Source organism: Rana temporaria, chromosome 5, assembly GCF_905171775.1.
Source record: "Rana temporaria chromosome 5, aRanTem1.1, whole genome shotgun sequence".
Lineage (NCBI taxonomy): Eukaryota > Metazoa > Chordata > Amphibia > Anura > Ranidae > Rana > Rana temporaria.
Window position 1 is genome coordinate 57,580,456 of NC_053493.1, and position 27,957 is coordinate 57,608,412.

General features: G+C 44.9%; 1 protein-coding gene across 1 annotated transcript; it reads left to right on the forward strand.

The window, feature by feature from the left end:
* The first annotated feature begins 74 nt into the window (after positions 1-74).
* LOC120940044 (mitochondrial poly(A) polymerase) lies at positions 75-27,957 on the forward strand. The gene is made up of 9 exons (XM_040352602.1): positions 75-249; positions 2,920-3,089; positions 4,804-5,022; positions 6,836-7,057; positions 13,371-13,582; positions 17,158-17,384; positions 23,687-23,779; positions 24,915-24,988; positions 27,394-27,957. The coding sequence occupies exons 1-9, from the start codon at positions 114-116 to the stop codon at positions 27,733-27,735; spliced, it is 1,695 nt and encodes a 564-aa protein (XP_040208536.1). The 5' UTR covers positions 75-113; the 3' UTR covers positions 27,736-27,957.

Here is a 27,957-nt window from a genome sequence, read left to right on the forward strand (position 1 = left end):
GCAGAGTAGACTGGCGCTCTGTCCTTGTACAGCCCTTGCAGGAGGAGCGCGGAGCGCACACACTGTGGAGGTGTTTTGGTCCGCCGGCTGTGCCGTAGCCGGGGCTCTCACGCATGCGCAGTGCAATGTGCCCGGCCAGTGTCATGGTGCGCTGTATGAGTCTGGGCCCGGTGGTGAGGGCCTCTGGCCGGGCCCTGAGTACGGCGGTGGGGAGACAACAGAAGAGGGCGCTGGCGGCGGACACGGCGGGTGAGGAGAACTCCGGGGATGTGAACTCCGGACTGGTGGAGGTCACTGGGGGCCAGAGGCTGGCTGGACACTGCGGACAGACATGCTGGCCGGATTCCTTCCACCAGCCCTGTGCTGCTTACAGGACTTTATGTCCTGTTATGTGGTATCCCCATAATTTCTAGGGTGGGGGGTGATGAATGACAGTCAGGGGCCTCCAGGTGACGCTGTGTATAGATTTGGAGGTTCTGTGTCCTGTTGCAGAACTCTAGGGGCCCATCACACCCAGGTAGAGCAGTAATCTGTGTTGCCATTCATTGTGAATGACCCCCAATGCACCTTCAAAATGTTGCACCGCACAGTCCCCCGTGAAAAGATCCAGACAGCGCACATTGTGGCACATATTGCAGCCCGCCACCGTGCATATCCGTGTACAAAAACACAAGCACTGCAGCACGAATGGGCCATTCACCCCTTGAATATCAGCCTGTTCTGCCCCTTTGTTACCATTTGTCGGTTTTCAGCGATGGGATAGATTGACCGATAATAAGCATGCAAAGCTGTACTCAAATTTATTTTATATCATTTTCTTAAAGTGTAATCCCCGCTGATTTGCCTCCCCCTGGTGTCATATTTGTCACCTTTCAGGGGGGGAGGGGTACTCCTGTGCGACGGCGCCTTCCTTCGCTGCCGGTCCAGTTAGCGCAGCGCAATAGGTAAAGGCTTCGCTGCCAGTTTCCCTTACCACAAATAAGGGCTGCAGCACCCGAGAGCTGATCTGAAAATGGGCTGGGGTACCACCGTCGTGGGCTCCTCAGGACTAGGGATGAGCTCCGGCGTGTTCGCACAGTCCACGTGCAGAGCCCGCCAGGAAGTGTGCACGGCGCTGCGCTAATCACTGGCAGGGAGACATTGTCCCGATGCTCGGCTGCAGAGATCGGGAAATGTCTCCCTGCCTGTGGTTAGCGCAGAGCCGCGCTGACTTCCTGGCGGGCTCTGCACGTGGACTGTGCGAACACGCCGGAGCTCATCCCTACTCAGGACAGGTAAGTGTCCTTATTAAGGATGAGCTCAGGCGTGTTCGCAACCCACACTTGCAGAGCCCGCCAGGAATGTCGGCACTGCCCAGCGTTAATCGCAGGCAGCAAGACATTTTCCCGATCTGCAGCTGCAGAGATCGAGAAAAGTCTCACTGCCTGTGATTAGCGCTGGGCAGTGCCGACATTCCTGGTGGGCTCTGCACGTGCGGGTTGCAAACACGCCTGAGCTCATCCTTGGTCCTTATATTAAATGTCAGCAGCTACAGTATTTGTAGCTGCTGACTTTTAAAAAAAATTCCCCCATGCTGGAACACCACTTTAAGACGGATTGAACTTTCTTTTGGTGGTATTTAATATCCGCAGGTGGATCAGCAGCCTGACAGTTTTTATATATATATATATATATATATATATATATATATATATATATATATATATATATATATATATATATATATAAAAAAATAGCTCTTACATAAGCGGTACTGAGCAAATAAAGGGACGCTGATCCACCATTAATAGACCTACATTGGCATGTAAGTGGTTAAAATGTATAAGACTGTCAAGTTTCTGTCGGCATCCCTGTTGGGGGAGTAGGGATGAGCTCCGGCGTGTTCGCACAGTCCACGTGCAGAGCCCGCCAGGAAGTCTGCACAGCGCTGTGCTAATCACAGGCAGCGAGACATTGTCCCGTTGCTCGGCTGCAGAGATCGGGAAATGTCTCCTAGCCTGTGGTTAGCGCAGCGCCGTGCAGACTTCCTGGCAGGCTCTGCACGTGGACTGTTCGAACACGCCTGAGCTCATCCCTATTGGGGAGATTAACTCCTCCATTTGTATTCGAGAAAGAGAGGAAATCCAATCAACACTTTGATTTGTTACCGGAACAAGAGGAGAGGGGAAATTTTTCTACAGTCAGCCTTTAAAGCAAGGGGTCAACACCCCCCGCAGTGTATTTTCTTTTGCTGTCTGTGTGCCAGTGGGGAAGTTTTCTTGAACTTCCTGGATCCATAGACACAACAGAAAGCTGGAGGAAATCTCCCAGTTTGAGGAGATTAGAAAATCCACTGCACAGACCAGGTAAGTATAACCTGTTTGTAAAGTCACTTTTTTTTAGTTTAAAAATAACAATCACTTTACATTCACACTGGCGCCACTTGGGATCCGACTTGAGGTCGCCTCAAGTCGTCCCAAGTCGCGCTGTAGAGAAAAACAATGTAAGTGAATGGGAGCGGTGTTATTACACACTACTCAAGTCGCTCCGACTTCAGAAGAAGTTCCTGTACTACTTCAATCCGACTTGTAGGCGATTTGTACCCATTGATTTCAATGGAAGTCGCCTCCAAGTCTGATCACTGTCTTAACTGAAGCGACTTTCCAGGAAGATAACATACATTTCTCAGGCAAACCTCTCCCTCCCCTAGAGCTGATTGTTGTTTGATTGGCCACTGGAAAGTCTCCTGTCCTGGAGACGACTTCAAGTCGTGTTGTAAATCGCCCCAGATCGCCCTGTGGCTCATGCTCAAGTCGCGTCGGAGGCGCATCTGAAAGTCGTGCTGGAAGTCGTGTCGCCCTAGTGTGAACCGACTCTAAATCAAATCTTTTGTCATTTCGTGCTGATTATTTAGTAACTCTTTATTAATAATATTCACAGATCAAGATCACGTCACAAGGAAGAACTTTGCAGACGTCCAAAGGGAAAGAGAAGAACAAGCCAAACAATCAATATTAATAAGCTGTCCCTCTAAAATTAATGAGAAGAAATTTTTGAAGCATTTATCACGACATGGAGAAGTTGCCAATCACTTCTTTTTTGACAGCTATGTGAGTATTTTCACAGTAGTCTTTTATGTTTAATATGTAAACTTCTACATTAGAGGTTGGCTCTTCAGTGAAATATCGTTTTTCTGTTTTGGATAGAGATGGGAAAAAGTTAGTGTCTCTGTTGGAGACAAGGAATATGTCTAATGGAGATTAATGGACACATCTTTCCCCAATCTATAAAAAAAAAAAAAATGTAATCAAGGAAGTGGGAGAACTTCTCTTCACTGTCTGTCACTAGCAGGACAGAGTTTGAAAATTCATTTGAAACACTTAGCATCTGGCAAGCCACGCCCCTGGTCCCTCCTCCTAGCTCCTGACAGACGGCTTTAGGAGCCATTCACTCCTTTACCCTCACCTTTCCTCTTTAAGCCAGAAGTTCATGGAATGATACAGATCATCATGGGGCCAGCGGCAGTGACAAGGGACAGTAAGAAAGTATTTGGGTATGGGTGGGGGGGGGGGGGGGTGTGATTGTACCGGGGCATTTTTTACCTGTAAAGTCAGTGAGTACCATTACTCTGTTATAACAAGGTATAATACGCAGTGTCAATATTTTTTTTATTTTTTCAAATGATGCTGCTAAATGCCTTGTTTTAGAGCGTCACGTGACCTCCCGCCGTTTTCCTCCCCTTATCTAAGGACTACCGCAGGAGGGGCTGAGATTCCCCTCTGACATCAGCTGTGAAGTCACGTGACCGATGTGCTGTCCGCTTAGCCCCTCCCACTGTAGTCCTTGGATTGAGAGGTGGGGGGGGAAGCAGCAGAAGGTCACGCGACCTCACAGCAGCGCTCTGAATTGAGGTAGTTTGCAGCATAATTTAAAAAAAACATTGACACTGTGTATTATACGTTGTTATAACAAAGGGGCTGGCAATAATGCTATTCACTGGCTTTACTGCCACACAAAATAGTTCCAGGAGGGGAGGGGCAGGTTTGGAGTTCTCACACACACACACACACACACTAGGAACTGGCAGGCAGGGGGAGAGAGAGGAGAGACAATGGCACCACGGTATCGTGGATCAGCAGGCATGATTATCGTGGTCAGTTTGCATAAGGGAAATGGGAACAGGCAGGATCAACCAGGTATTTTACAGCATAGAAAGGGGCAGATTACACAGCATAAGAACTATGCTGTTTAACATGCTTTAAAGGAACAGATATTTATTTTATTTTTTTGGGTTACAACCTCTTTTGTATCTGGTTAAAAACGCTTAGCCTTTAGTACTAGTTTATTTTATATTGCCTAAAAAGCAGTAGGAGGTTGATGCACCATGCTTAGTTGGGAAGGATGAGATCCCCTGTCAGGTTTTTACTGCTATCCTTGGCTCTGTTTAAGTGATTTCCCCTCACTTCCTGTCTGCTGATAGAAAAAATACTTTATTCAGGAAGGCTAGAACTCCTGTCAGATTTTTATTTCTGTCTTTGTACCTGTTGCAGATGTTCCTTCTTGCCTAGTAAAACCATGTCAGCAGAACATTAGGAAAAGGTTTATCTTTCTCTAATGAAACGTTTGATAGCACTACAAAACCCAGGGGTTCTAATCCTTACCCACTCTCTTCAAACCTAGAAAAAACTGCTTTTAGATTGAGGTACTGCCAGGAATGTTTTTTTTCCTTTCATGTAGTCTTTACAGGAAACTGACACTCGCTCTCTTTATGCCTATTTATTTTCCATTCAAATCATATTTTGTTTTCATTATGTTCCTTTTTAGGGCACGTATGCACTTGTGGAGTTTGTGAATAGAGAAAGTATTAATTCACTTCTTGCTACTACCAAAATTCCTGACGATGAAGATACCTGTGTTGTGCCATTTAAATCTAGATTTATTAAAATCAAGTCGCATGAATTGGATCAGAATCTTGTCAGTTGCGCCCCACAGGCTTCTGTGTCTGCACCCCAGTTATTAAAGAAACTATGCACAGCTAAAAATGTAAGTTTATAATGTGTTGCATCTGATATATGGGCTCTAAAATAATTTTACTACTTCTTTTTTTTTTTTTTTTCTTTTTTTCTTTTTTTCTATCTGGCTCCCAGGAAAGCCAGTGATCAACTGTGCAGATAGTGATTTAAAAAGTCAGGCTGTGGCTGGCCATTCCCACACCACACTATTGGCAATTTCTTGTTCTGGTTTCTTTCACTAACCAGTAGTGAGGGGGGGTCAGTGTTCAGGTTAGAAATACTTTGAGGTGGTGACTGCTTTAACTTCTGCTGGCAGTTTAAAGTGGATCTTCACTGCATCTGCGCACCCAAAACACTAATAAATTCATTTTTAGTATTCAAAGCAAACGCCCACATCCATCCATGTCTCCATGCTTTGTTGTTAAAGTGGCGGTCCACCCTAAAAACAAAAAATGCACCAAAATCCTGCAAAAAAATGAAAAAAATAAATGTTTTTCTTACCAGAAATGGCAGTTGCTATGTGGATGTTTTTAATCTGGCTCTTCCCATACCACGGCAGGTCTTCTTCCTCGTCCTCCCCACGTTGTCTTCTGGGGAATAAGGCGCGCTGCCTTCTGGGAACTGTGTGTATCCCAGAAAGCAGCCACCCATTCACAAAAGCACTGCGAGACTCGCGCATGCGCAGTAGGAAACGGGCAGTGAAGCCTCAAGGCTCCACCGCCTGTTTCCCTCAGTAAGGATGGCGGCGCCGGGAGCTGACAGGATCGAGCGATAGGCCTCGGGGGGCCGACATTGCGGGCGCCCAGGACAGGTAAGTGTCCTTATTAAAAGTCAACAGCTACAGTGTTTGTAGCTGCTCACTTAAAAAAAAAAAAAAAATCGTGGTTGAAACCCCGCTTTTAAGATATCACTTTGAAAAATGCTCCACTAGCATTTCTGTCTGTGGCCATCTAGAGTAAGGTCAAATGATTGATGTAACAGTTATTTCCTGGAATACATCTGCCCTTAGCTCAAGCATACATGCAGGAGGGTGTGCTTGAGAAACCCCCCTCCTCTCATCCCCCTCCTGAAGACTCCTAGGCAAGTAACTGAAGAAATGTAAAAAAAAAAAGTTTAAAACAAGTAAATTTGGAAAGTAATATATCTATTTACTAATACTAATGGCATAAGGATTAAAAATAACCAATGCTGATTGGGAGAGTTAAAGCGGAAGTAAACCAATTGATTTGATAGCTACAAAAAACAGTTAACATTCCCAGCATGCTTTAAATGTGACTTGAGACTGCACTGTCCATTGTTAACGCCTTCCTGTAGTGATCAGAAGTTCAGGGAAGCAGCACTTGCAAGAGAAAACAGGAGCACTGAAAATTATAAACTTCCAAGTGCTGGCATAAGAATTTTAACAAATATTTTACTGGGGAATGTTTTTTTTATTGTGCTCAATGTGTTAAGCTAAAAACCACTGAGAGTTTAATGCTACAACGGGCTGGGGAGGAGGCGGAAGCGGCTGGCTCTCCAATCAAGCGCCTGTGTGGAGCCCAACATTATTGTCATGATCCCTGCAGAGCCTGGACTGGCTGAGTGAGGACAGCTGATAGCAGGTTTTAGTTTGCTAAATTTGGGACACAGGTGCAGAAATAAGTGCACTCCTGTGATCCAGAATAGAGGTATGGCCAAAAAAAAAGCTTTGCCCATACTTCTCTTTGACAATATGCTACACTACTTTTAGCGAAAGTCTATTGACAGAACTGTCTTATGTTAATATCAGTTAAATCGCTAACATATTTTTTTTTATAATTGCTGCCTGCTAACACTAATTACGTGTATGTTTTGCTGTCAAGCAGATTGTGGATCAAGCACATATAATCTTAGATGAACTTCAGTTAACGGAGGAAAGTATAAGAGTTCGTTACCTGGTCAGCTCTTTAGTCAGTGACGTTGCCACGGCCTACTTCCCCGAAGCCAGTGTTCATCTCTTTGGCTCCAGTGTCAATTCCTTTGGAAAGATGGGGTGTGACTTGGACCTGTCCTTAGATTTGAATAGTTTAAAAGATGTGACTGGAAAGGTAAGTCTGGTATTGGTTTGATATTGACATTCTTGTCATTCATATAGTTCTGTTTGATTAACCACTTAAGACCCGGACCTTTAGGCAGCTAAAGGACCCGGCCAGGTTTTGCGATTCGGCACTGCGTCGTTTTAACAGACAATTGCGCGGTCGTGCGATGTGGCTCCCAAACAAAATTGGCGTCTTTTTTGTTTTTTTTTCCCACAAATAGAGCTTTAATTTGGTGGTATTTCATCACCTCTGCGTTTTTTCGTTTTTGCGCTATAAACAAAAATCTAGCGACAATTTTGAAAAAAATGCAATATTTTTTACTTTTTGCTATAATAAATATCCCCCCCCCCCCAAAAAAAAAAAATATATATATTAAAAAAAAAAAAAAAATTCTCTTATCGTCCATGGACCCAGCGCCCTGAGGAAAAGATTTTATTTTATTTTGTCTTTTGACTTCTATCAACTGTCGGCTGCGAGACAGGCTGGATATTATAGATCCTTGTAGTCTTCTTAGTTCGGCCTCAATGTGGCATTTTGCACTGGACAGGGGAGGAGCGCGACTCTCTCCCAAAGTGATTAGGCTAGCGGACCAGCTGGTCCAGGGCCTCGTATAGGTCTGTTTCAGAATGGTTTCACGCACACGGCGGTGTAGTGATTAATTTCATTACTTGCCAGCAAGTGAGCCATTCGTTCGAATCGGACACCGACACCAATCTGCCTGGAGCTTGCATTGTCGCTCCCTGTATCTGCGTGCGTTTCCTACGGGCACTCCAGTTTCCTCCAAGGGTGTGTGCGTGCACCTACATAATATTCATATGTGCTATGTGTGTGTATTAATTAGGGGCAACCCTCCCAGCCCGTCAAGGGCCCAGCTGGGGGTCTAATCTGTCCCTGGGTGCGTATGCGACCACGCCGGCACCCAGTAGCCGGCCAATGTATGTAGCCTTCCCTCCCTGTCTCTAGGTGAGGGGGCAGCTGGCAGCTTCACAATTCGGCAAAACCTTTCTGCTCTCCGACTGGTGGGTCTGCGAGGTGGTCTCTTCGGAGTACTAGATAGGGTTTTCTCCTATCCACAGAACGAAGTTCTTTCCTCGTGTCTTCCTCTCCCGGGCCATCGGTCTGCCTTGGGTAGTGTTGTTAAACTGCGGGGTAATTTTATTTTTCCTGCAGGACGAGAGGTTGGGGGTGTTTTCTTTTGTGAACATCGGGTAGTTCCGCATGGAACCATTTGTTTGGTAGCTACGCTCCATCCGGGGGGCGTCCTGGCTTCCTCTGACATCAGGGATGCATGCATGCATGTCCCGTTTTGTGCATGTCACAGTGTTCTTTCTGTGCTTTATGGTGAGAGAGGGTCTCTGTCAGCCTGTGGCCCTCCCTGTCGATCTGGCATCAGCACCATGGGTTTCCAGCTAGGACCTTGCACTTATCCCAACTCTGTTGGGACAGCAAGGTTTTGCCTCGTTGGCTACTTGGACGACCTTCTTCTGAGAGTAACTTCTGTCTCAGACCTAGTGGATGTGTTATTCCCATTTGGACCCTCCGAAGACTCAGGTGGGTGTTAAACACCGGAAGGTGTAGCTCAGTGGCGGCAAGTCCGCCTTCCATGTGTGCAACCTAGGATTCAAATTCTGGGCATCCTAGGTTCCGACTCAGCATTGGTGTATCTAGGGTTGATCCGGACTCCTCAGCGGCGAAGGTCCTTCTTTCCCTGGAGAAATTGCAGACTCTTCAGCCTGCAGTGAAGGTATTGACATCACGCAATCGGTCTTCCTGCTGGTCCGGGGCCTGTGGGTAGCCTCTTTCGAGGCGGTACCGTATGCCCAGCTCCACACTCGGGGAAGTATTATACAGGTGTTAAAGATCGCTTGTTTCTGAAATCATCAGATTACGGCTTCCTTCCAGTGGTCGGTTATTACGACGGATGCCAGCCTCAAGGGTTGTGGGCCTGGGGGGTCCCGTCGGGTCTGAGTCGCTGGACTTGCGTGGATCTGCGGTCACACCTCTCTGTATGTACCCACTCTTGTCTGGTCTCGGTTGTTACCCAGGGTCAGCCCTGGCTAGTGCCTGGGTGGGTGTTCGCCTGGATCCACCAGGTGTTGTGGACCCTGTCTACCGGTCTTTGTCCTATTTTAGGCGATCAGGCTATGTCGCTCCTCGTGGTCGAGGAGGTTGCAAGGTCATCCGATCTGGTTTCGGCCGGACAATGCCAGGCTGTGACTTCGGTCTACCTTCAGGTACACCAGCAGGCGGGCTACTGGACTTGCCAGATGCTGGACCAGGATTTCTGGTCTTCGTGCGGGGCTTCCTTGCAGGTGAGCCTCACAGGGCTCCTGGCCGCTCACCCCCACCGCAGGGGTGTCAAGCTAGTGGCCAGGTCTAGTGGTCTGGTACAGACGCGCCAGTCACGCTGGTGGCTTTTTTTTTCCACCCCGCCATTGTAGTGCTTCCTCGGGTGCTCCACTGAGTGGAGGTTTAGGAGATCCCGATGCCTCTAATCGCTCCAGTTTGGCCTCGGCATCCTTGGCTCGTCTACCCTAGCGGTTGCCAGGGTGGGAGGCACCTCTGTTCCAAGGTCCCATGGTTCATCCTGTTGTACAGTCACTGACTTGCTCAATATGACTATTGGAAGCCGGACTTTAAGACCGGGGTCTGTCAGCTTCGGTCATCTCCACAATGCTGAGGGCACGGTAGTCTTCTTCCGGGGGATGTACCGTCACGCCTGGCAGGCTTACATCTCTTGGCGCGAAGAGATAAAGTGGCGTCCTCGGTGTCCAGGGTCCTGCTGTTTTTACAGCTTGGAGTGGATCGAAGAGTTGCTTAAAGCACCGTTTGGGGGCAGATTTCAGCCTTGGCTGTGTTCTGTCAGTGGCCTTTTGTTCCGCCGGCCCGTTCCCTGGTGGGCCCCTTGTTTATGCAGGGGGGGTTGTCATATACTTTCCCCTCTTGGCTCATCTCTCCTCCCATGAGTTTTGATTCTGGTGCTCTCGGTTCTTCTGGAACCTTCCTTTTGGTAACATCAGAGAGATTCTCTCTTGACACTATCTCAGAAGGTGGTCCCTTTAGTGGCCTTTAACTCTGTTAGATGGGTTTCTGAGGCGGTGGTCTTGTCTTGCAGGCCGCCATGCTTGATCCTCCATTAGGATTAGGTGGTGGTTCACCCGCGACCTTCCCTTCTTCCGAAGGTGGTTTCGGCCTTTCGCAGGAATACGGACATTGTTCTTCCATTCTTCTGTCCTCCGGCTGGCGCATCCTATAGAGGTTGTCTTTCATACTTTAGGTGTGGTACATGCTTTGCGTGTGTACCAGCCTGCTACGACTCCGTTTCGGAGTTCTGACTCTCTTTTGTGTCGGTGTCTGGTCCACAAAAGGGCCTGACGGTCTCGTCGACCACCATTTCTCAGTGGATCAGGTAGGCTGTTATACAGGCCTATGCTCTTAAGGGGCGGGCTCTCTTTCCAGTCACGGCACTTTCGACCAGGGAAATTGGTGTTTCCTGGGGGTGTTTTTTTTCCGACATCATGCGTCGGTTTCACAGATACGCGAGCAGGCGACTTGGTTGCCCGTTCACAGATTTTTCCTTCCAGCTTCCTCCGGTACGCCGTGTGGCCCTGTCAGGGGCTGGTCAGGATCTGCTGGTCGGGGAAGTGATTATACCGGTTCCTTCAAGGGAACGGTTTCAGGGGTTTTTACTCCAATCTGTTTGTAGTCCCCAAAAAAGCAGGGGGTCCCGTCCAATCCTGGACCTCAAGGCCCTTAACTCTTTTGTCGAAGTGCAAAGATTCAGGATGGAATTGTTCGCTCTGTAGTGGCCGCTCTCCATCAGGGGGACTTTATGGCGTCCTTGGGTACTCGGGACGCGTACCTGCATATTCCCATACGTGCGAAACACCAGAGGTTTCTGCGTTTTGCGGTCGAAGAGGACCATTTTCAGTTTGTGGCCCTCCCCTTCGGCCTGGCTTCGGCACCAGGAGTTTTCACAATGGTGCTCGCTCCGATTCTGGCCCTGCTATGGCAGCGCGGAATCGCTATTGTGGGATACCTGGACGACTTTCTCCTGAGAGCTTCTTTAAGCTCAGACTTAGAAGGGGATGGGTTCATCACCTGCCAGCCCCTCCAAAAGATTTGGGTGGCTACTGAATGTCCAGGAGTCAATGTTGGTACCGTCCAAGCGACTGGAATACCTGGGGTTGGTCCTGGATTCCTCCAGAAGCGAGTTTTTTTTCTCCCGACGGAAGAACTCTAGACACTGCAATCTGCGGTGCAGCGGTTTGCGACCCAGCAGTGGTCGTCGCTTCGCCTTTACCAGAGAATTCTGGGTCCCATGGTAGCCTCTTTCGAAGCGGTTTCGTATGCCCAATTCCACACCTGAGTGTTACAGAAAGAGATTCTGTCACGTTGGGACAAGCTCCCTTCGTCTCTGGATTACCAGATTTTGGTGAAGTCGCCTGGTCAGGTCCTCCCTAGTGTGGTGGCTGACATCTCCAGTACTTCGGACCGGGAAATTATTTTTGCCGTGCTATCGGACAGTGGTCGGATGCCGGCCTCTCCGGCTGGGGGGCGTTCTGGAGTGTCTAGTCAGCCCAGGGCGCTGGACTCTGCCAGTCAATATCCTGGAGCTCCGGGCTATCGGGCTGCGTCTCCCCAAGTGGTTTCTGGGTCTGCAGGACCATTCGATCAGGATCCAGTCCGACAACACCACGGCCGTGGCGTATGTCTAACATCAAGGGGGGACGCGGAGCTCGGTCGCGGTGGTGGAGGTTGCACACATCCTCCGGTGAGCCACAAGGTACGCTCTGGCTCTGTCGGCCGTGTACATTCCGGGGGTGCAGAGTTGGCAAGCCGACTACCTAAGTCGCCAAACACTGGACTAGGGAGAATGGTCGTTGCACCCGGAAGTGTTTCAGAGTTGTGCCAAAAATGGGGTGACTTTTTGTGCGATTTTCGATAGACGTCTGTGCAGGAATCCGTACACACAGATGTCTATGAACTCGCATGATTTCAATCCTGCAGCAGTGTGAACCTAGGCTTAAGGTGGAAAAGGTTCTGAATGATTTATCTTTGTCATTTTATTTATTTTTTTACATCCCAGAAAGCTGACATTTTAACAGGTGGTGTGTAGACTTTTCTTTATCCATTTATTTGAAAATGGATTTATCCTGATGTACTGACGGCCAATCTCTTTTCTTGAGTCCCTTAAAATGGCCATGGCAAATTTATTTTTCATTTTTTTTATTTTTTTGTTTCCATATGATCTTCAGGGGACAGGTCCCGGGATACACAATCCGGTAGACACAGCCCTTGCGGAGGGAGAGAAACGCGCACTCTTAAACCTGAGCAGGCACATGTACAGGCTGACATACATGATAGTGCCTGCTTGTGCCGCCCTGACCCAGTATATGTACTGTGGTGGGTTGGCAAGTGGTTAAGCAAATATTTTGGCCTCATGCACACAGGCCTAAAATATGTGTTCACCTGTGTAAAAAAATAAAATAAAAAAAGTTTACTGGCAATACAGCTTTATGTATAAATGTATGCTGCTGGCCCTGATTACCAAGGACACACTCTAAGACACTAATCAGCAGGAGCCTTTTGCTTACTAACAACCTAGTTTTCTAGACTGCTGCATAAGCCAGCTGCATCCTAGCAACTTAGGACTCTAGGTGGCAGGAGGTGTCTATGTTGTCAATTGCATTTGTACACATTAGGACAGACTTTGCATGTGCATGGAAAAAATATGCAAAAAATTGCTGCCAGCACTGTGGTGTTATGCATGTGCCCTAATGGTATGGAAACTTGTGCTGCCTGAAATACTTGGCCATTACTGACTTTCTTTTTTGAAAATGCCAGTCATCTTGCAGATTGGAAATCTTTAATGTCTTCATCAGTGGTTCACAAAAAATTATGCAAATAAAAGTATAAATAACTTGGACCCCTTTCACACTGAGGCGCTATAGCGCTAAAAATAGCGCCTGCAAAGTGCCCTGAAAGGCGCTGCATTCACTCCAGTGTGAAATCTATGGGCAGCGCCGCTGTAGCACTTTGCAGGCGCTTTTAACCCTTTTTCAGCCACTAGCGGGGGTTTAAAGCAGCCGAAAAGCGGCGCAAAAACGACGGTAAAGCGCCACTAAATAGCGGCATTTTACCGCCGACGCTCGGTGCGGCTCAGTGTGAAAGCACTCTTACTGTTGAGGCCACTGATCTCTAGACAACACCTTCAGCAATGGCAACCATTTAATTTCTCTCGTAACAGGTTTTCTTTTCAGCATGTGTGAGCTTCAGAACTTGTTTTTTCTCCTCATGGATTATCTTCTTGTTTCGTCAGGCTGCTGGTTCGTTAGTCACAGAGTATTGGATGAGACGGGTCTCCTCTGGAAGAGTAGCCCAGCAGAAAGTTCTTTCTGTCATTGGTGAAAGTATTGAAAGTTTTGGCCCTGGGTGCACAGAAGTGCAGAAAATCCTAGGTGCGCGCTGTCCTCTGGTACGCTTTTACCACCAGTCCACGGGTCTTCACTGTGACCTCACGGTAGACAACGGGTAAGCATGTCCTATTTTTTTATTTCTTTGTTTGATTGTTCTTTTGAATTAGTCTTGCATATGATAAGACAGCCCTAGAGCTGAGTAGACACTTGACCAAGGGAAGCCCCTTTTCAGACACCATGACGAAGTGCTGTGATTAGACACATTGAAATGACCTGCCCATGACTGACACAGCTTCTTCTATAATTCACTGAGTATGTGCGGATGTGTAGAATATGTGGTCGGATTGCAGTGTCTCTTATTATATGGAGACAGCTGGTGGAAGTTGGGCAATGTGAGTGGAAAACCTGCATCTCCATCTGAAATGACTATTATTCTGTCATGCTGATGCTTATTCTGAGTTTGTGGTCTTAGAAACTATTAAAGGCAGGGATAGCTGGGTAGCAAAAGCATTTTTTTTAAAGCGGGGTTCACCCTAAAAAAAAATTCTAACATTACATTGAGCCGAGTTGTGAGAATGACATTATGCTGACCTTTTTTATTCTCTTGCCGTACATACCGTTTATCTATATTTTCACCGCTGCTTCCAGTTATGTAATCCTGCGGGACTGGGCGTTCCTATTCACATGCTAATTGATTGACATGCTTTCCACCGGCGCATACAGCGCGTCACGAGTTGCCGAAAGAAGCCGGACTGCGAGTCGGCTCTATACGGCGCCTGCGCACCGACGTTCGGCTTCTTTCGCCAACTCGTGACGCGCTGTATGCGCCGGTGGGAAGCATGTCAATCAATTAGCATGTGAATAGGAACGCCCAGTCCCGCAGGATTACATACCCAGAAGCCGCGGTGAAAATATAGATAAAACGGTATGTACGGCAAGAAAATATAAAAGGTCAGCATAATGTCATTCTGACAACTCGCCTCAATGTAATGTTAGAATTTTTTTTTAGGGTGAACCCCTGCTTAAGGTGGTCAGCAATTGCAGCTTCCCAGCCAAGCACATGAAAAGTGGGGAAGCAATAGGTTGCAGCTCATACAAATAAGTGCAGAACTGCCTGCCAGAGGGGGCCAGCTGATCTGAGGTTTGTAGAATTGGTGGTATAGAAACGATTGCCATGGAATGAGGAAAAGGGTTAAACGTTTTTTTGACTGTACGGATCACCGGAGTGCACTTCGTTCTGCACTCCTGTGACCCGTTTTGAGCCTGCTAAAACCCGCTCTTGGGTGACCTCACTTAGCCTGTCCAGGCCCTGGAAAGATACTCCCAGATACCCAGAACCACAGATGGCTTAGCCTCTCGGTGAGCTGCTGGGAGACTGAGCCAGTCGCTCCCACTCACTCCACAGCCAGGTGCTCCAGTGACTGCTGGAGGGGCAAAGCAGAGAGCCAGTGACTGACGGTCACTGACTATCTACTCACTGGAAACTGAGAGCTGCACGATCAGCTGTCTTTGATCACTAAGTTCTCTGTCTTTAGAAGCAGCGGAGGACAGACGCAGCATCCATCTAGGTGAGTATATACAGGTGCATCACCTAAAATTAGAATATCGTGAAAATGTGAATTTATTTTAGTAATTCAATAAGTAACATTTTTGATTATTATGGCTTACAGCTAGTGAAAATTTAACATTCAGTATCTCTGAAAATTAGATTACATAAGACCAAAAAAAAAAGGATTTTTAATACAGAAATGTTGGCTTACTGAGAAGCAATGGTGATTTGGGGAGTCATGTCATCTGCTGGTGTTGGTGCAATGTGTTTTATCAAGTACAAATTTGGCACAGCCATCTACCAGAAAATTCCAGAGCACTTCATGCTTCCCTCTGCTAACCAGCTTTATGGAGATGCTGATTTCATTTTCCAGCAGGACATGGCACCTGCCCACACGGCCAAAAGTACCAATACCTGGTTTAATGATCACTGTGCTTGATTGGTCAGCAAGCTCGCCTGACCTAAACCTCATAGAGACTCTATGGGGTATTGTCAAGAGGAAGATGAGACACCAGACCCAACAATGCAGACAAGCTGAAGACCGCTATCAAAGAAACCCAGGCTTCCATAACACCTCAGCAGTGCTACAGGCTGTTCACCTCCATGCCACGCCGCATTGATGCAGTAATTCGTGCAAAAGAAGCCCCAAACAAGTATTGAGTGCATACTATACTGTACAAGGACATACTTTTTCAGTAAGCCATTTCTGTATTAAAAATCCTTTTTTTTTTTGTAATCGAATATTGAATTTTGGGTTTTCACTAGCTGTAAGCCATAATCATCAAAATTAAAAAAGAAATGCTTAAAATATATCACAATGTGTGTAACGGATCTATATAATATATGAATTTCACTTTTTGAATTGAATTACTGAAATTAATTTTTTGATATTCTAATTTCATAAGATGCATCTGTGCGTGTGTGTATATATATATATATATATATATATATATATATATATATATATATATATATATATATATATATATATATATATATATATATATATATATATATATATATATTTTTTTTTTTCTTTAGAACCCCATACTTCGCTTTTAACAAGTTGGATTGTGTAGTGTGTGTGATAGAGATAATATATATAGTATGTATGTAGAATTTTTAGACTGACACTCCCCTCTCAATTAGGGCTGCAACTAACGATTATTTTCATAATCGATTAGTTGGTTGATTATTGTTTTGATTAATCGGATAATGGCCTTAAAAAAAGAAAATAGCTTTTTTTTTGGGCCAATTTCTTGTTGGGCAGATTACAAAACACCAATTGCCACAAAAACACATTACATGCTTTTCTGCAGCTTCTCCATTGAAGTATATTGAACAAAAAAAAAAAAAATTGCACCGTTTTGCGTTAAGTCCTTGCCCTTTTCAAATAGGCAGCAGCTGAAAAAAAAAAATCATGGATGTGAACGTGTCCCATAGGAAAACATGTAAATGAACTGTAGTGTGTTTCTGCAAAAAGCACCAAAAAACAGGTGTGAACCCGGGCCTGAGATGTTTAGTAACATGATGGGGTTAAAAAAACAAAAAGTACAAATAGAGGAAATAATCGCTACTGTAAAGGGTTAATTTTCTTACTGTGGGACAGTGAAAGTAATATTTACAGTAGCGATTTGCTTTTTTTGTACTATAAAGGGCTAATTTTAGTTTTTTTTTAACCCCATTATGTTACTGGCCGATTAATCAATTATGAAATTAATCTATTACAATTTTCATAATCAATTAGTTGTTTCGGCACTACTCTCAATGCTATGGTATTGTTTTAAGACTAATATATATATATATATATATATATATATATATATATATATATATATATATATATATATATATATATATATATATATATATACGTCATCAGATTAATCATTGGACTGTATTTTTGGAAATGTTCTGCATCCTGCAGTTTTGACAGTTTCCTATTCAAATCAAGTGATCAGAAACTTTCCAAAATCTGAACAATGTCATGCATTTTCATTTGCTTGTGGTGTGAACAAATCCTAAAACTATCAGCTGACTGCTAGGACTGGACTGAGGTACTCCAGAAAATGTATGTAGGTGATAATATCTTGTATACAGTAACTGTCATCTTTAATCCTGATTTTTCTTTTATGATGTAGAATTGCGCTGAGAAGCTCAGAGCTTTTGTACATATTTGGGAACATTGATAGTCGAGTGCGACCTCTTGTCTTCACTTTGCGATGTTGGGCTCGTGTGCATGGGATCACAAGCTCTGTGTCTGGACACTGGATCACAAACTTCTCCCTCACCACGATGATCTTATTCTTCTTACAGAACAGAAATCCACCTGTTATCCCAACTCTAGATCAGCTGACGAATCTTGCAGGTAAAAAAAAAAATGACTTTCCCACCACGTTCTAGAACCTCAGTACTAGTCTCAGAAATTTGACCAGCATGATTGATCTTTAAAGGCAATTCACATTTCTGAACATGTTTCATTTTACCAAAAAAACAAAAACACATTTTTAACATTAGATTGAGGCTAATTATGGGAAGCACAATCAATGCAGTACATACCTTTTTAGAGATAGATGTTCTCCGCGGCTTCCGGGTATGGACTGCGGGACTGGGCGTTCCTATTTGATTGACAGGCTTCCAACCGTCGCATACAGCGCGTCACGAGTTGCCGAAAGTAGCCGAACGTCGGTGCGCAGGCGCCGTATATTGCCGCACCGACGTTCGGCTTCTTTCGGTGACGCGCTGTATGCGACGGTCGGAAGCCTGTCAATCAAATGGGAACGCCCAGTCCCGAAGATCATACCCGAAAGCTGCGGAGAACATTTCGGGTGAACCCCCGCTTTAAGTATCTGCCTGCCCATATCAGAGAGACGATCAGACAGCTGTCCTGATATGCAGGAGCCTGATATTGCACCTGCGATGTGCTAATTACAGGAGCAATGCTCTGCAGGCTCTTTTAAAAATATAAAATAAATGCACATTTTTTTACCTGCAAAAGAAGTGCATTTATTTTTTTCAAAAGGTAAACTTTTAGGGATAGGGGATAGTATTTGCCATAGTCTTGAACAGGAGTAAGATTCTGTCTTAAAAATGACTAGTGCTCTTTAGCATTTGAAGTGATATATAAATTTAATCTGGACACTGCTGCTATTTATAGATTTCTTTCACCCTATTTCTCTAAGAAAATGGGCACTGATTATCAGACAGACATATCTCATGCCAGTTCTGTTTAGAATGTGTGCATTCAGTGAGTCATTTGTCAGTGTATGTTTCCAAAGAAAGTGACAGTTTGCCAAGCATTGTATGCAAGGGCCGTTCATGTGGAACCCCCCAGAGATTTGAGTCACTTGCCCTTCTCACATGGTGTAATAATACAGCCAGTGCACAGGCACAGCATGCTCTACCATTTGGGTCTAAGGGGGTTTCATGTCGCTAATATGTTTTAAATTTGCGTCTGTGAATATTTTGAAGGTGAACTCTGTACATATACAAGAACAGTAGTTTGTGATGTATTTAAAGAATAATATATTTTTCAACATATAACTAGTATAGTCTTGATCGTAACCTAAAAATATGCAGCAATCGGGGAAGGGAAAGGGCAGCATCCTAACCAGTTATTGCTCTACTGCACTTCACAACTCGCCAATTGTACACTATAGTTTGTCTTTAACCACTTAAGGACCACCCCATGTACATATACGTCCACAATATGGCACGTACAGGCACATGGGCGTATAGGTACGTCCTCGCCTATTAGCGGGTGGGGGGTCCGATCGGGACCCCCCCCGCTACATGCGGAGGTCGGGTCCGCTCGGGGAGCGATCCGGGACCACGGCGCGGCTATTTGTTTATAGCCGCTCCGTCGCGATCGCTCCCCGGAGCTGAAGAACGAGGAGAGCCGTGTGTAAACACGGCTTCCCCGTCCTTCACTATGGCGGCGCATCGATCGCGTCATTCCCTTTATAGGGAAGACACGATCGATGACGTCATTCCTACAGCCACACCCCCAAACAGTTGTAAACACATACTAGGTGCACCCTAACTCCTACAGCGCCACCTGTGGTTAACTCCCAAACTGCAACTGTCATTTTCACAATAAAGAATGCAATTTAAATGCATTTTTTGCTGTGAAAATGACAATGGTCCCAAAAATGTGTCAAAATTGTCCGAAGTGTCCGCCATAATGTCGCAGTCACGAAAAAAATTGCTGATCGCCGCCATTAGTAGTAAAAAAAAAATAAAAAATAAAAATGCAATAAAACTATCCCCTATTTTGTAAACACTATAAATTTTGCGCAAACCAATCGATAAACGCTTATTGCGATTTTTTTTTACTAAAAATAGGTAGAAGAATACGTATCGGCCTAAACTGAGGAAAAAAAATGTTTTTATATATGTTTTTGGGGGATATTTATTACAGCAAAAAGTAAAAAATATTGCTTTTTTTTCAAAATTGTCGCTCTATTTTTGTTTATAGCGCAAAAACTAAAAACCGCAGATGTGATCAAATACCACCAAAAGAAAGCTCTATTTGTGGGGAAAAAAGGACGCCAATTTTGTTTGGGAGCCACGTCGCACGACCACGCAATTGTCTGTTAAAGCGACGCAGTCCCGAACTGTAAAAACACCTTGGGTCTTTAGGCTGCATATTGGTCCGGGGCTTAAGTGGTTAAAGTGTTACTAAACCGAGGACCCTGCATTCACTATATCTGGTCTCCTACAGTACACAGAACATGGAAATGCAATCGTTTTAGTAATCTAGTAGTTTATAGCAGTCTTGTGACTTCTGTTTGTGTCAGGTTAAAGCTTGTAGAAGGAATTTTCATTCTCCCCTGATTTTCCTCTGAGGCTGCAGGACCCCTGACTCTGTCTAGACAGTGTTGATCTCCTTCGAAAAAACTCTAGCAACATACACCAAACTGAGCATGTGCAGCTTGTCTCCAAGTCTCTGTTCTATCAGGAGATGGTTTGGGGACAGTGGAAGAAGCGGAGGATCAGACAAGACAGGATCAAACAGCCTTTTTACACAATGCAAAGGATTAACCCCTTAGGTTCCCCATTGATTTAACCAGTTAGCAACCGCCCTATAGAAGAAATACGTCTACAAGGCAGTTGCTTAACTCTGGGAGGGCGTCAATGTACGTCCTCCCAGAATCGCGCGCCCTGTGGGGCTCACACACGGGAATCTCCGTGACCGCCGGGTCCTCCGTACCCGGCTGATCAAGGATCACGGTAAATCGGCGCTGATAGCGGCGGTTTACCACGTGATCGCTCCGTCCAATGACGGAGCGATCACTAGTAAACAAACCGGCGTCATGTGATGACGCCGGTTCCTCCCTCTCCTCTCTGTACCGAACGGTACAGTGTGAGAGAGGAGAGGGGAGAGAGCGGAAGCAGCAGCAGCTGCTGCGGGCTGGATCTGTGACACATGCAGTCACAGATCCAGCCAACCATCCATCCCTCCCTGTGCAATACTCTGCAATGCCCCGGCAATACTCTGCAATGCCCCGGCAATACTCTGCAATGCCCCGGCAATACTCTGCAATGCCCCGGCAATACTCTGCAATGCCCCGGCAATACTCTGCAATGCCCCGGCAATACTCTGCAATGCCCCGGCAATACTCTGCAATGCCCCGGCAATACTCTGCTGCAATACCCCACAATACCCTGCAACACCCTGCAACGTTGCCTATGGGGATTCTTAGGTAGCGAAGTTTGGCGCCATTCCACGAGCGTGTGCAATTTTGAAGGGTGACATGTTGGGTATCTATTTACTCGGCGTAACTTCATCTTCCACATTTATGCAAAAGAATGAAGAAAAAATACTAAATTTGCCAAATTTTATAACAGAAACAAAGAAAAATTCTTTTTTTTTTACAGAATTTTCAGTCTTTTTTCTCTTATAGCGCAAAAAATAAAAAACCCAACGGTGATTAAATACCACCAAAAGAAAGCTCTATTTGTGTGAAAAAAAAGGACGAAAATTTAATTTGGGTACAATGTTGTATGACTGAGTAATTGTCATTCAAATTGTGAGAGCACCGAAAGCTGAAAATTGGTCTGGTTATTAAGTGGGTTTACGTGCCCAGTGGTCAAGTGGTTAAACAAGCATGCTTTACTGCATATACAGACTGATTTTACGGTTGTGGGTTTAGTAACAGTTTAAAAGGATTTTTCTCTTATCGTCCATGGACGGACACAGCTCCTTAAATCTTGACAAGTGGGTTATGTTCCCTGTTTACAGGAGAGGACTAGGCAGACACATGTTAGATAATTAATTACATGTTACATTAACAGAGTTGAACAGCCCTGCCCAGGGGGCGGTCCCTCCAGACATAACCCTCCTCACTGTAGCATGTAGCCCCAGTTTCGTTCTGCCTAGTAAGGACGACGTATGGCTCCCTTTGGGCCCAGCGCCCTGAGAAGAAATTTTTATTTTATTTGACTTTTTCTTGAAGAATCTTCTTTCAACTGTCGGCTGAGAGAGGCTGGATAATATAAATCCTTGTAGTCTACTCAGTCCAACCAGCAAGCATGGGCACACCTTTGCAAAGAGGCTGGGTCTGCCCCGCCATACCCCATGACTCCTGGGGGGGCCGGTGAGCGTTGCTCCGAGGTCCACATATGACTGGGCTGTGGTGTTGTCTCACTCACAGTGGACCGGCCGACGGCTACCTCCATTGCGGTTGTAGTTCTGTCAGGAATGTGTCAGCGAGTCCTCGCTCGGACGGGCAAGTACAGTCCCTCCCGCTTCGGTGGGTTGGTATGGCTGGGCATTCCTGGGGTTTGGGGGTCCTCTTCTCCTCCCTTCCCTGCTCCTTTTCCCTTGCTGCATTGCTTACATTGCCGCTGTCAGGGGGGGGGGGGGGGATTCCTGAGGGGACTGTGTTATCTGGCCTGTGTTTTTTTTTTTCTTTTTTGTATGGTGCTTTCCTGTGAGGGGTTTTTCACTGTTAAAAAGCCCTAGGAGGCTTTTCCTGTTTAAACGCAGCATTTTGACGGCGCTGGTGCCATTTTCAAGTGGTTGTGAACTCTCACATATACCCAATGAAGTGAATGGCCTCAGGTAATGCACAGAGATGGAACAAATCCTCTGACATACGTTGTACCTGTTTATTTGCAGTCTTCACTTCAGCCGTTCAAAGTCCATAATTTATACAGCTCTGTTTGAGCTTTCAGAATAAAGGGAGTGGAGAGCTGATGTCACAGCAGCACTTAGTGAGTAGAGGTCTGAGAGCTGATTGGAGGAAAGGGAGACGCCCGCTTCACACAGGAACGGAGCTGAAGATCCCTCCCCTGTCATCATTTTTATCTTGGTGTCAGAAAAACGTTTTCAGAAGATTCATGCTGATAGCAGAGGAACCCTCCCCTCGTTCAGCAGTTAATGCTCTTAAAGCAGGGGTCCACCCCAAAAAAATAATTAAAAGCCAGCAGCTACACATACTGCAGCTGCTGGCTTTTAATAGGACACTTACCTGTCCTGGTGTCCAGCGATGTCCGCACCGCAGCTGATTTTTCCAGCTTCCACCGCCATTGCGGGTAAGGGAACCCTGCAGTGGCTTTATGCCAGGAACCCTACTGCGCTTGCCCGAGGCCCGCTCCTCTCTCTCCTACTGCCCCAGCGACAGGGGGAGAAGGAGGGAGCCCCGCAGTGACGTCATGGGCCGTGGCACCAACTTCCGGAAGTGGGAACAGGATACCTGTCAAAGACAAGTATCCTGTCCCCCCGAAAGGTGCCAATTGTGGCACTTTTGGGTGGAACTCGGCTGAATTGGACAATATGACAATTAAAGCAATTTGCTTCACATAAAGTCCCAAATTCTCTCTATATGCTAATCTGCTTTAATTGAGACAAGGTTTACAATCACTTAAAAGTGACTCTAAACCATATCCTAATTATCCAAATATATCCTCTCCCTTTCTTACTTGCTTACATTTGTTTGGGATGAGTGGCGCACTTTACTGGAAGTAATGTGCACTACACTATGAACACTACAATGCCATTGCATCTCGGGAATGACCATGAGATGTTAGTAGCATTCCTACATACCATGGAGAGCGAACATGGTTGCCCTTTAATTTACAGTCTTATCACAGCAGCAAAAATAAAAAGGCTTGGAGCAATAGGATGTGCCATTGAGTTCGGGAATACATACTTAAATATTTTTTATAAAAACCCCAGCAGACTTAGAGCTGTTACTCAAGTGTCTTTTCTATAGTACTCTTCTCTCCTCCCACGACAGCTAATAAAAGGTTATGTAGATAGGTGAGTGGAGGGGCAGAGGAGCTGGGCCAGTGCAGACGTTATTAGACGATCCCAGAAGAGAAGGGGGAACTGTAGTTGTGTCCATTCCTGGAGTAGTAGCACATTGCAAGTGAATAAAATATAATTTATGGAAAGGGAACACACTGCAAATGAGCATTTAAAATACTGTGATTCTTGCAATTTATTTAAGTTGGTGACATGGTCTCTGAATCACTACCGATTTTTCTAGGTATTATTTCAACCATCAAAAAGGCTTCATTTGTTTTGTATTAACACTGTGTATGTGTTTGTGTGTGGCGGGATTGCTTTTAAACAATACATATTTTTAATTTTCACGAATTATACCATCAGTTTAATTAAATACTGTATGTTCACCTTTTTCTTTCTTTTCTCCTTTTTTTTAGGTAAAAAGGACAAATGCATCATTGAAGACAATGACTGCACATTTGTCAGTGACCTGAGCAAAATTCAGCCATCGGCAAACACCGAACCACTAGGTGAGTCATTATCAATGGGCAAGCAGATCTGAACTAAAAATTAGGTCAGTAAGAAGAGTTTAAAAACATTAACATTCCTATTTACTAAGATAAAGAGCAGAACTGCATAGACACTACTAGTGTAAGTAAAAAAAATCCTGTTGCCTGACTTCAGACTGCTTACTTTTGGTAATTTGTACTTTGCCGGTTAATGTATGCGAGTCTGCCAGGTCTGTTGTTTTGGCACATATGCTATAAAGCTGGTCATAGAGACAAAGATTCAATGCCAGTTCCAACTGATTATACCTGCATTAGACAGGATTCCCAAGATGGTGAACACCAATGAAGCCCCTAGTTGAATGATGGAGAAAACAAGTTGGAAAAGTTAGGTTAGTGAACGGTAGTATGCAGTATGAGACTCCTGCCAGTAGACAGACCTGTGGGTTGTTAGACTGCCTACAATTCCCTTTTGGATCTATGGCAAAATGTATGTATGTGCATTTAGTGGCTACTTGCTGTGTTTTCAGTTGGATGAAATAATGGACATAGAGGGGATGTGTAGAAGCTTAAAGCGGAGTTCCACCCAAAAATGGAACTTCCGCCCTTTGGAACCCTCCCGCCCCTCCAGTGTCACATTTGACACATTTCGGGGGGAGGGGGAGCAGATACCTGTGTAATACAGGTATCTTGCTCCCACTTCCGGGCATAGATACCCGAGCCACCCGCGGGTATCTATGCCTCTTCCCGTCCCCCCGCTGTCTTCTGGGAAACACACAGGTCCCAGAAGACATCAGGGACCAGCAGCAGCGCGAGTCGCGCATGCGCAGTAGGGAACCAGGAAGTGAAGCCGCAAGTCTGATTCCCATACAGAAGATGGCGGCTGCAGCATCCGACAGCCGAGGGATCGATCCAACATCGCGTGCGCCCTGGACAGGTAAGTGTCCTTTTAAAAGTCAGCAGCTGCAGTATTTGTAGCTGCTGACTTTTAAATAAAATTTTTTGGCAGACTTCCGCTTTAAGACAGGCATAGGTCAAGTGGCACTGACATAACCAATACTTGTTACTCAAGTCAATGAATGTTAATCTAGGGAGATAACTTTATTTTAATAAGCCATAATGTTACATTTACACTCATATGTCTTTTTTTTATATATAGATAAGCTGCTTGTTGAGTTTCTGGAGTTTTATGGAAATTTTGACTTCAGCAAGAATTGTGTAGATATTCGCAAGGTAAATGTATTTTTTGTGTTTATGTGTAACGTGCTAAATTTACATACTTTGCTCAATGAACAGTGCAGGGCAGCACCCTCAAGTTTGCAGTATTCAGCATTTATCTGCAGTATGAAAATATTTACATTTTGGGTTATGAAAAGTGGCAGAATGTGAATTTGAATGTACCCATTATCAGAGCTTTTTTTCTCAGAAAATAGGTGCAGGAACTCAACCACGACCCCCTTCAGATTTCACAAACAGTAGAAGGGTCTTAAAGGGGCATTAAATACCAGGATTGCATTACATACAGAATGCAGAGTTCCGGGGGGGGTTACACACATAGTGCAGAGCTGTCCCTTGTAGACACAGAAACCAGACTTCTGTGTTTACAAGTGATTGTGGTGAGCAGGCACCAAAGGGTCTGAGCCAGAGGTGGTGGAACGGAGTTCCCCCTGAAAAAAAGCCCTGCCCATTATAGCAATCGGATCTAAACAGGCAACATACAACCTCCCTTCTAACCTTTCAGCAGGTTTTTTTTTTTTTTTTTTACCTTTTTGGAGTCTTTTTATACTTGATAAAGTCTGCTGTCCGGTTTCCTTGTTGGAGCCATTTTTGGGTGTGGGGAATCTGTTATCAAGATGTGCCCTGTTGTCTGCACACTCTTTTCTGGATCCTCAGAGAATCCCAGCCATAGATGGCAAACAGGAAGTGTCACACAGACAGTGACATCACCATCTGAAGTACTACTCTATCTCCTGTAAACCAAAGATGAGAAACTCAGGATTGGATGATCCCAGGTATTAGTTGCAGAGGGTAATTGGTGGTGGAGGTGAAGCCTGGTATTTAGCTTTTAAGGGGTTAAAAAAATTAAGCAAATTCTTTTCTTCAGCTTTGGTAAATCGGGACCACTTATAGTAGGCATTGGGTCAAAACGCAACTAAGCTTAAACCAGCTCCCATCCCCATTCTAAGCCCTATACCAACTACTATGTAAAGGAAAGATATCCCTCCGTGCTCACACACAGAAGTGAGCGCATACGTAAGTCGCGCACATATGAGTAAAAGGTGTTTGCATAGATGTGAAGTATCACTGTAAACTTTATAGCAAGAGCAACAATTCTAGCGCTAGTTCTCCTCTGTACTTCTAAACAGGTAACCTCTAAAACATTTTTAATGCATCGACTATGGAGATTTTTAAGTATCGTAGTTTGTCTCCATTCCACGAGCGTGCTCAGTTTTAAAGTGTGACATGTTGGGTGACTATTTATTTGGCGTAACATCATCTTTTTTATATTTTACCAAAAAATTGGGTTATATAATGTGTTTTTAATTCTTCAAAAGTGTATTTTTTCCCCTAGACCCTGGTGAAGACATGCAAAAGTGTATATATCCCAAGGTGTATTCTTTTAATTTCTGGTGCATGTTAACTATTCGTACACCGTGGACAAGCTGTCCTTTAATAAGGTCTATATAACACAAAAGATTACTTTAAATCTTTGGGTAGACACATATGCATTATCTTTACTAGCAACTCCCAAACGTTACTTTACAGTAGAATCTTTTTAAATATCAGTTGCTGCAAACAGGAGAAGACATGCTAAATACACTCAAACTCACCATGCCCGCCTTGTGTTCCCATCGTTGTGATTAAGTGCTTATTGTACATCGACACTTTGGCCCATATAGTGTAATATCTCAATAGATTTTGGTGCAAGGGAAGCACAAGTGCATCAAACCACTGCCAGAAGCCTGTTAAATTCAATGACCGTCTGAAATATGTGCACCTGTATGCTGTCCTCCGCAGTACTTGTCTTTGGGTTTGTATGTGTTCCACAAACTCAGGATTTCTGCATTCCGTACATGTGACCCCAAAAGCGAGTACCCCTTAGAATAGTGTCCAGCTGCTGCTGTATTGATTTTGACCGGCTGCTAGCAGTGGGCCTGGGCCGTTGCTTGCAAAAACAGATTTTGCTCTTTATGAACCGAACCATTCATTACCGATAGCCCTAAATATTCATTGTTTGTAGAACTGTTTTTCCTTTGTTCTGAGATGCATATGAATACTATTCTGTCACATCGTTCTGCTTACAAAACACGAGTGCATGTAATAGTAAACATGCGCAAGATATACCACAGTATGACCGTAAAATGCAGTACTAGTATTTGCACTGCTTCTGAAATTTGCACTGTTATATGGACAAAACATTAATAAAACTTTAGTGAAAAAACAATATGTGCATTAGTGTATATCAGTTTGGGCACTTTTGTATTGTGTGAAGAATGTCGTATGATCTGTAAGCTTCCTTTTAATTGAACCCATTTCTGAAAAATGAAAACCGTTTTTACCACAAAGTTTTACTATGTTTATTATTATATCTGCTATATAGTATTATCTAAAGATTTTCTTTTTGCTTTCTTTTCTAGGGTGTAGTGAAAAACAAGACAGATTCCTCTCCACTGTGCATCCAGAATCCTTTTGAACAGTCACTGAACATAAGTAAGAATGTCAACAAGTCTCAGCTGGAGCGATTTGTCCATTTGGTTCAGGAAAGCTCCTGGACCCTGCAAGAGCAAGCTGGTCAGTCACCGGAAAGTGGGAAAGAGACCTGGGGACTTGCCTCAATACTGCTCACTGCTGGCTCTGAGGGAGCATCCAGCTCAAAGAAAAGACTGGCCAGTAATAGGATTAGCAGCCTACTAGAGTCCCTGAGATCCAATAATAACAACAGGAGTACGACAACCGGGAAGCCTAAGGCAGTACAGTGACCCCTGGTATTGCCGTGTTTGTGCATATTGCACTCAGATCTTGGGATTTACCCATCTACTGAATCCTGAAGAATGTCAGTGTTTCACGTACAAGTGATTGATAAAGTACGGTTTGACATCAACCCACTACACACTGTTTTGAATTTGTAAACTTTAAATATCTTTTTTTATATTTGAATCAGATTGGATTATATGAGCCCAATAAAATGTGTTGGGAACAGA

Excerpts from the sequence above, each read along its gene's own strand:
- LOC120940044 (XM_040352602.1), top strand. The coding sequence starts at position 114 with ATGCGCAGTGCAATGTGCCCGGCCAGTGTCATGGTGCGCTGTATGAGT. Across the intron at positions 250-2,919 it reads GCTGGCGGCGGACACGGCGG|ATCAAGATCACGTCACAAGG; the intron begins GTGAGGAGAACT and ends TAATATTCACAG. Across the intron at positions 7,058-13,370 it reads TAAAAGATGTGACTGGAAAG|GCTGCTGGTTCGTTAGTCAC; the intron begins GTAAGTCTGGTA and ends TTGTTTCGTCAG.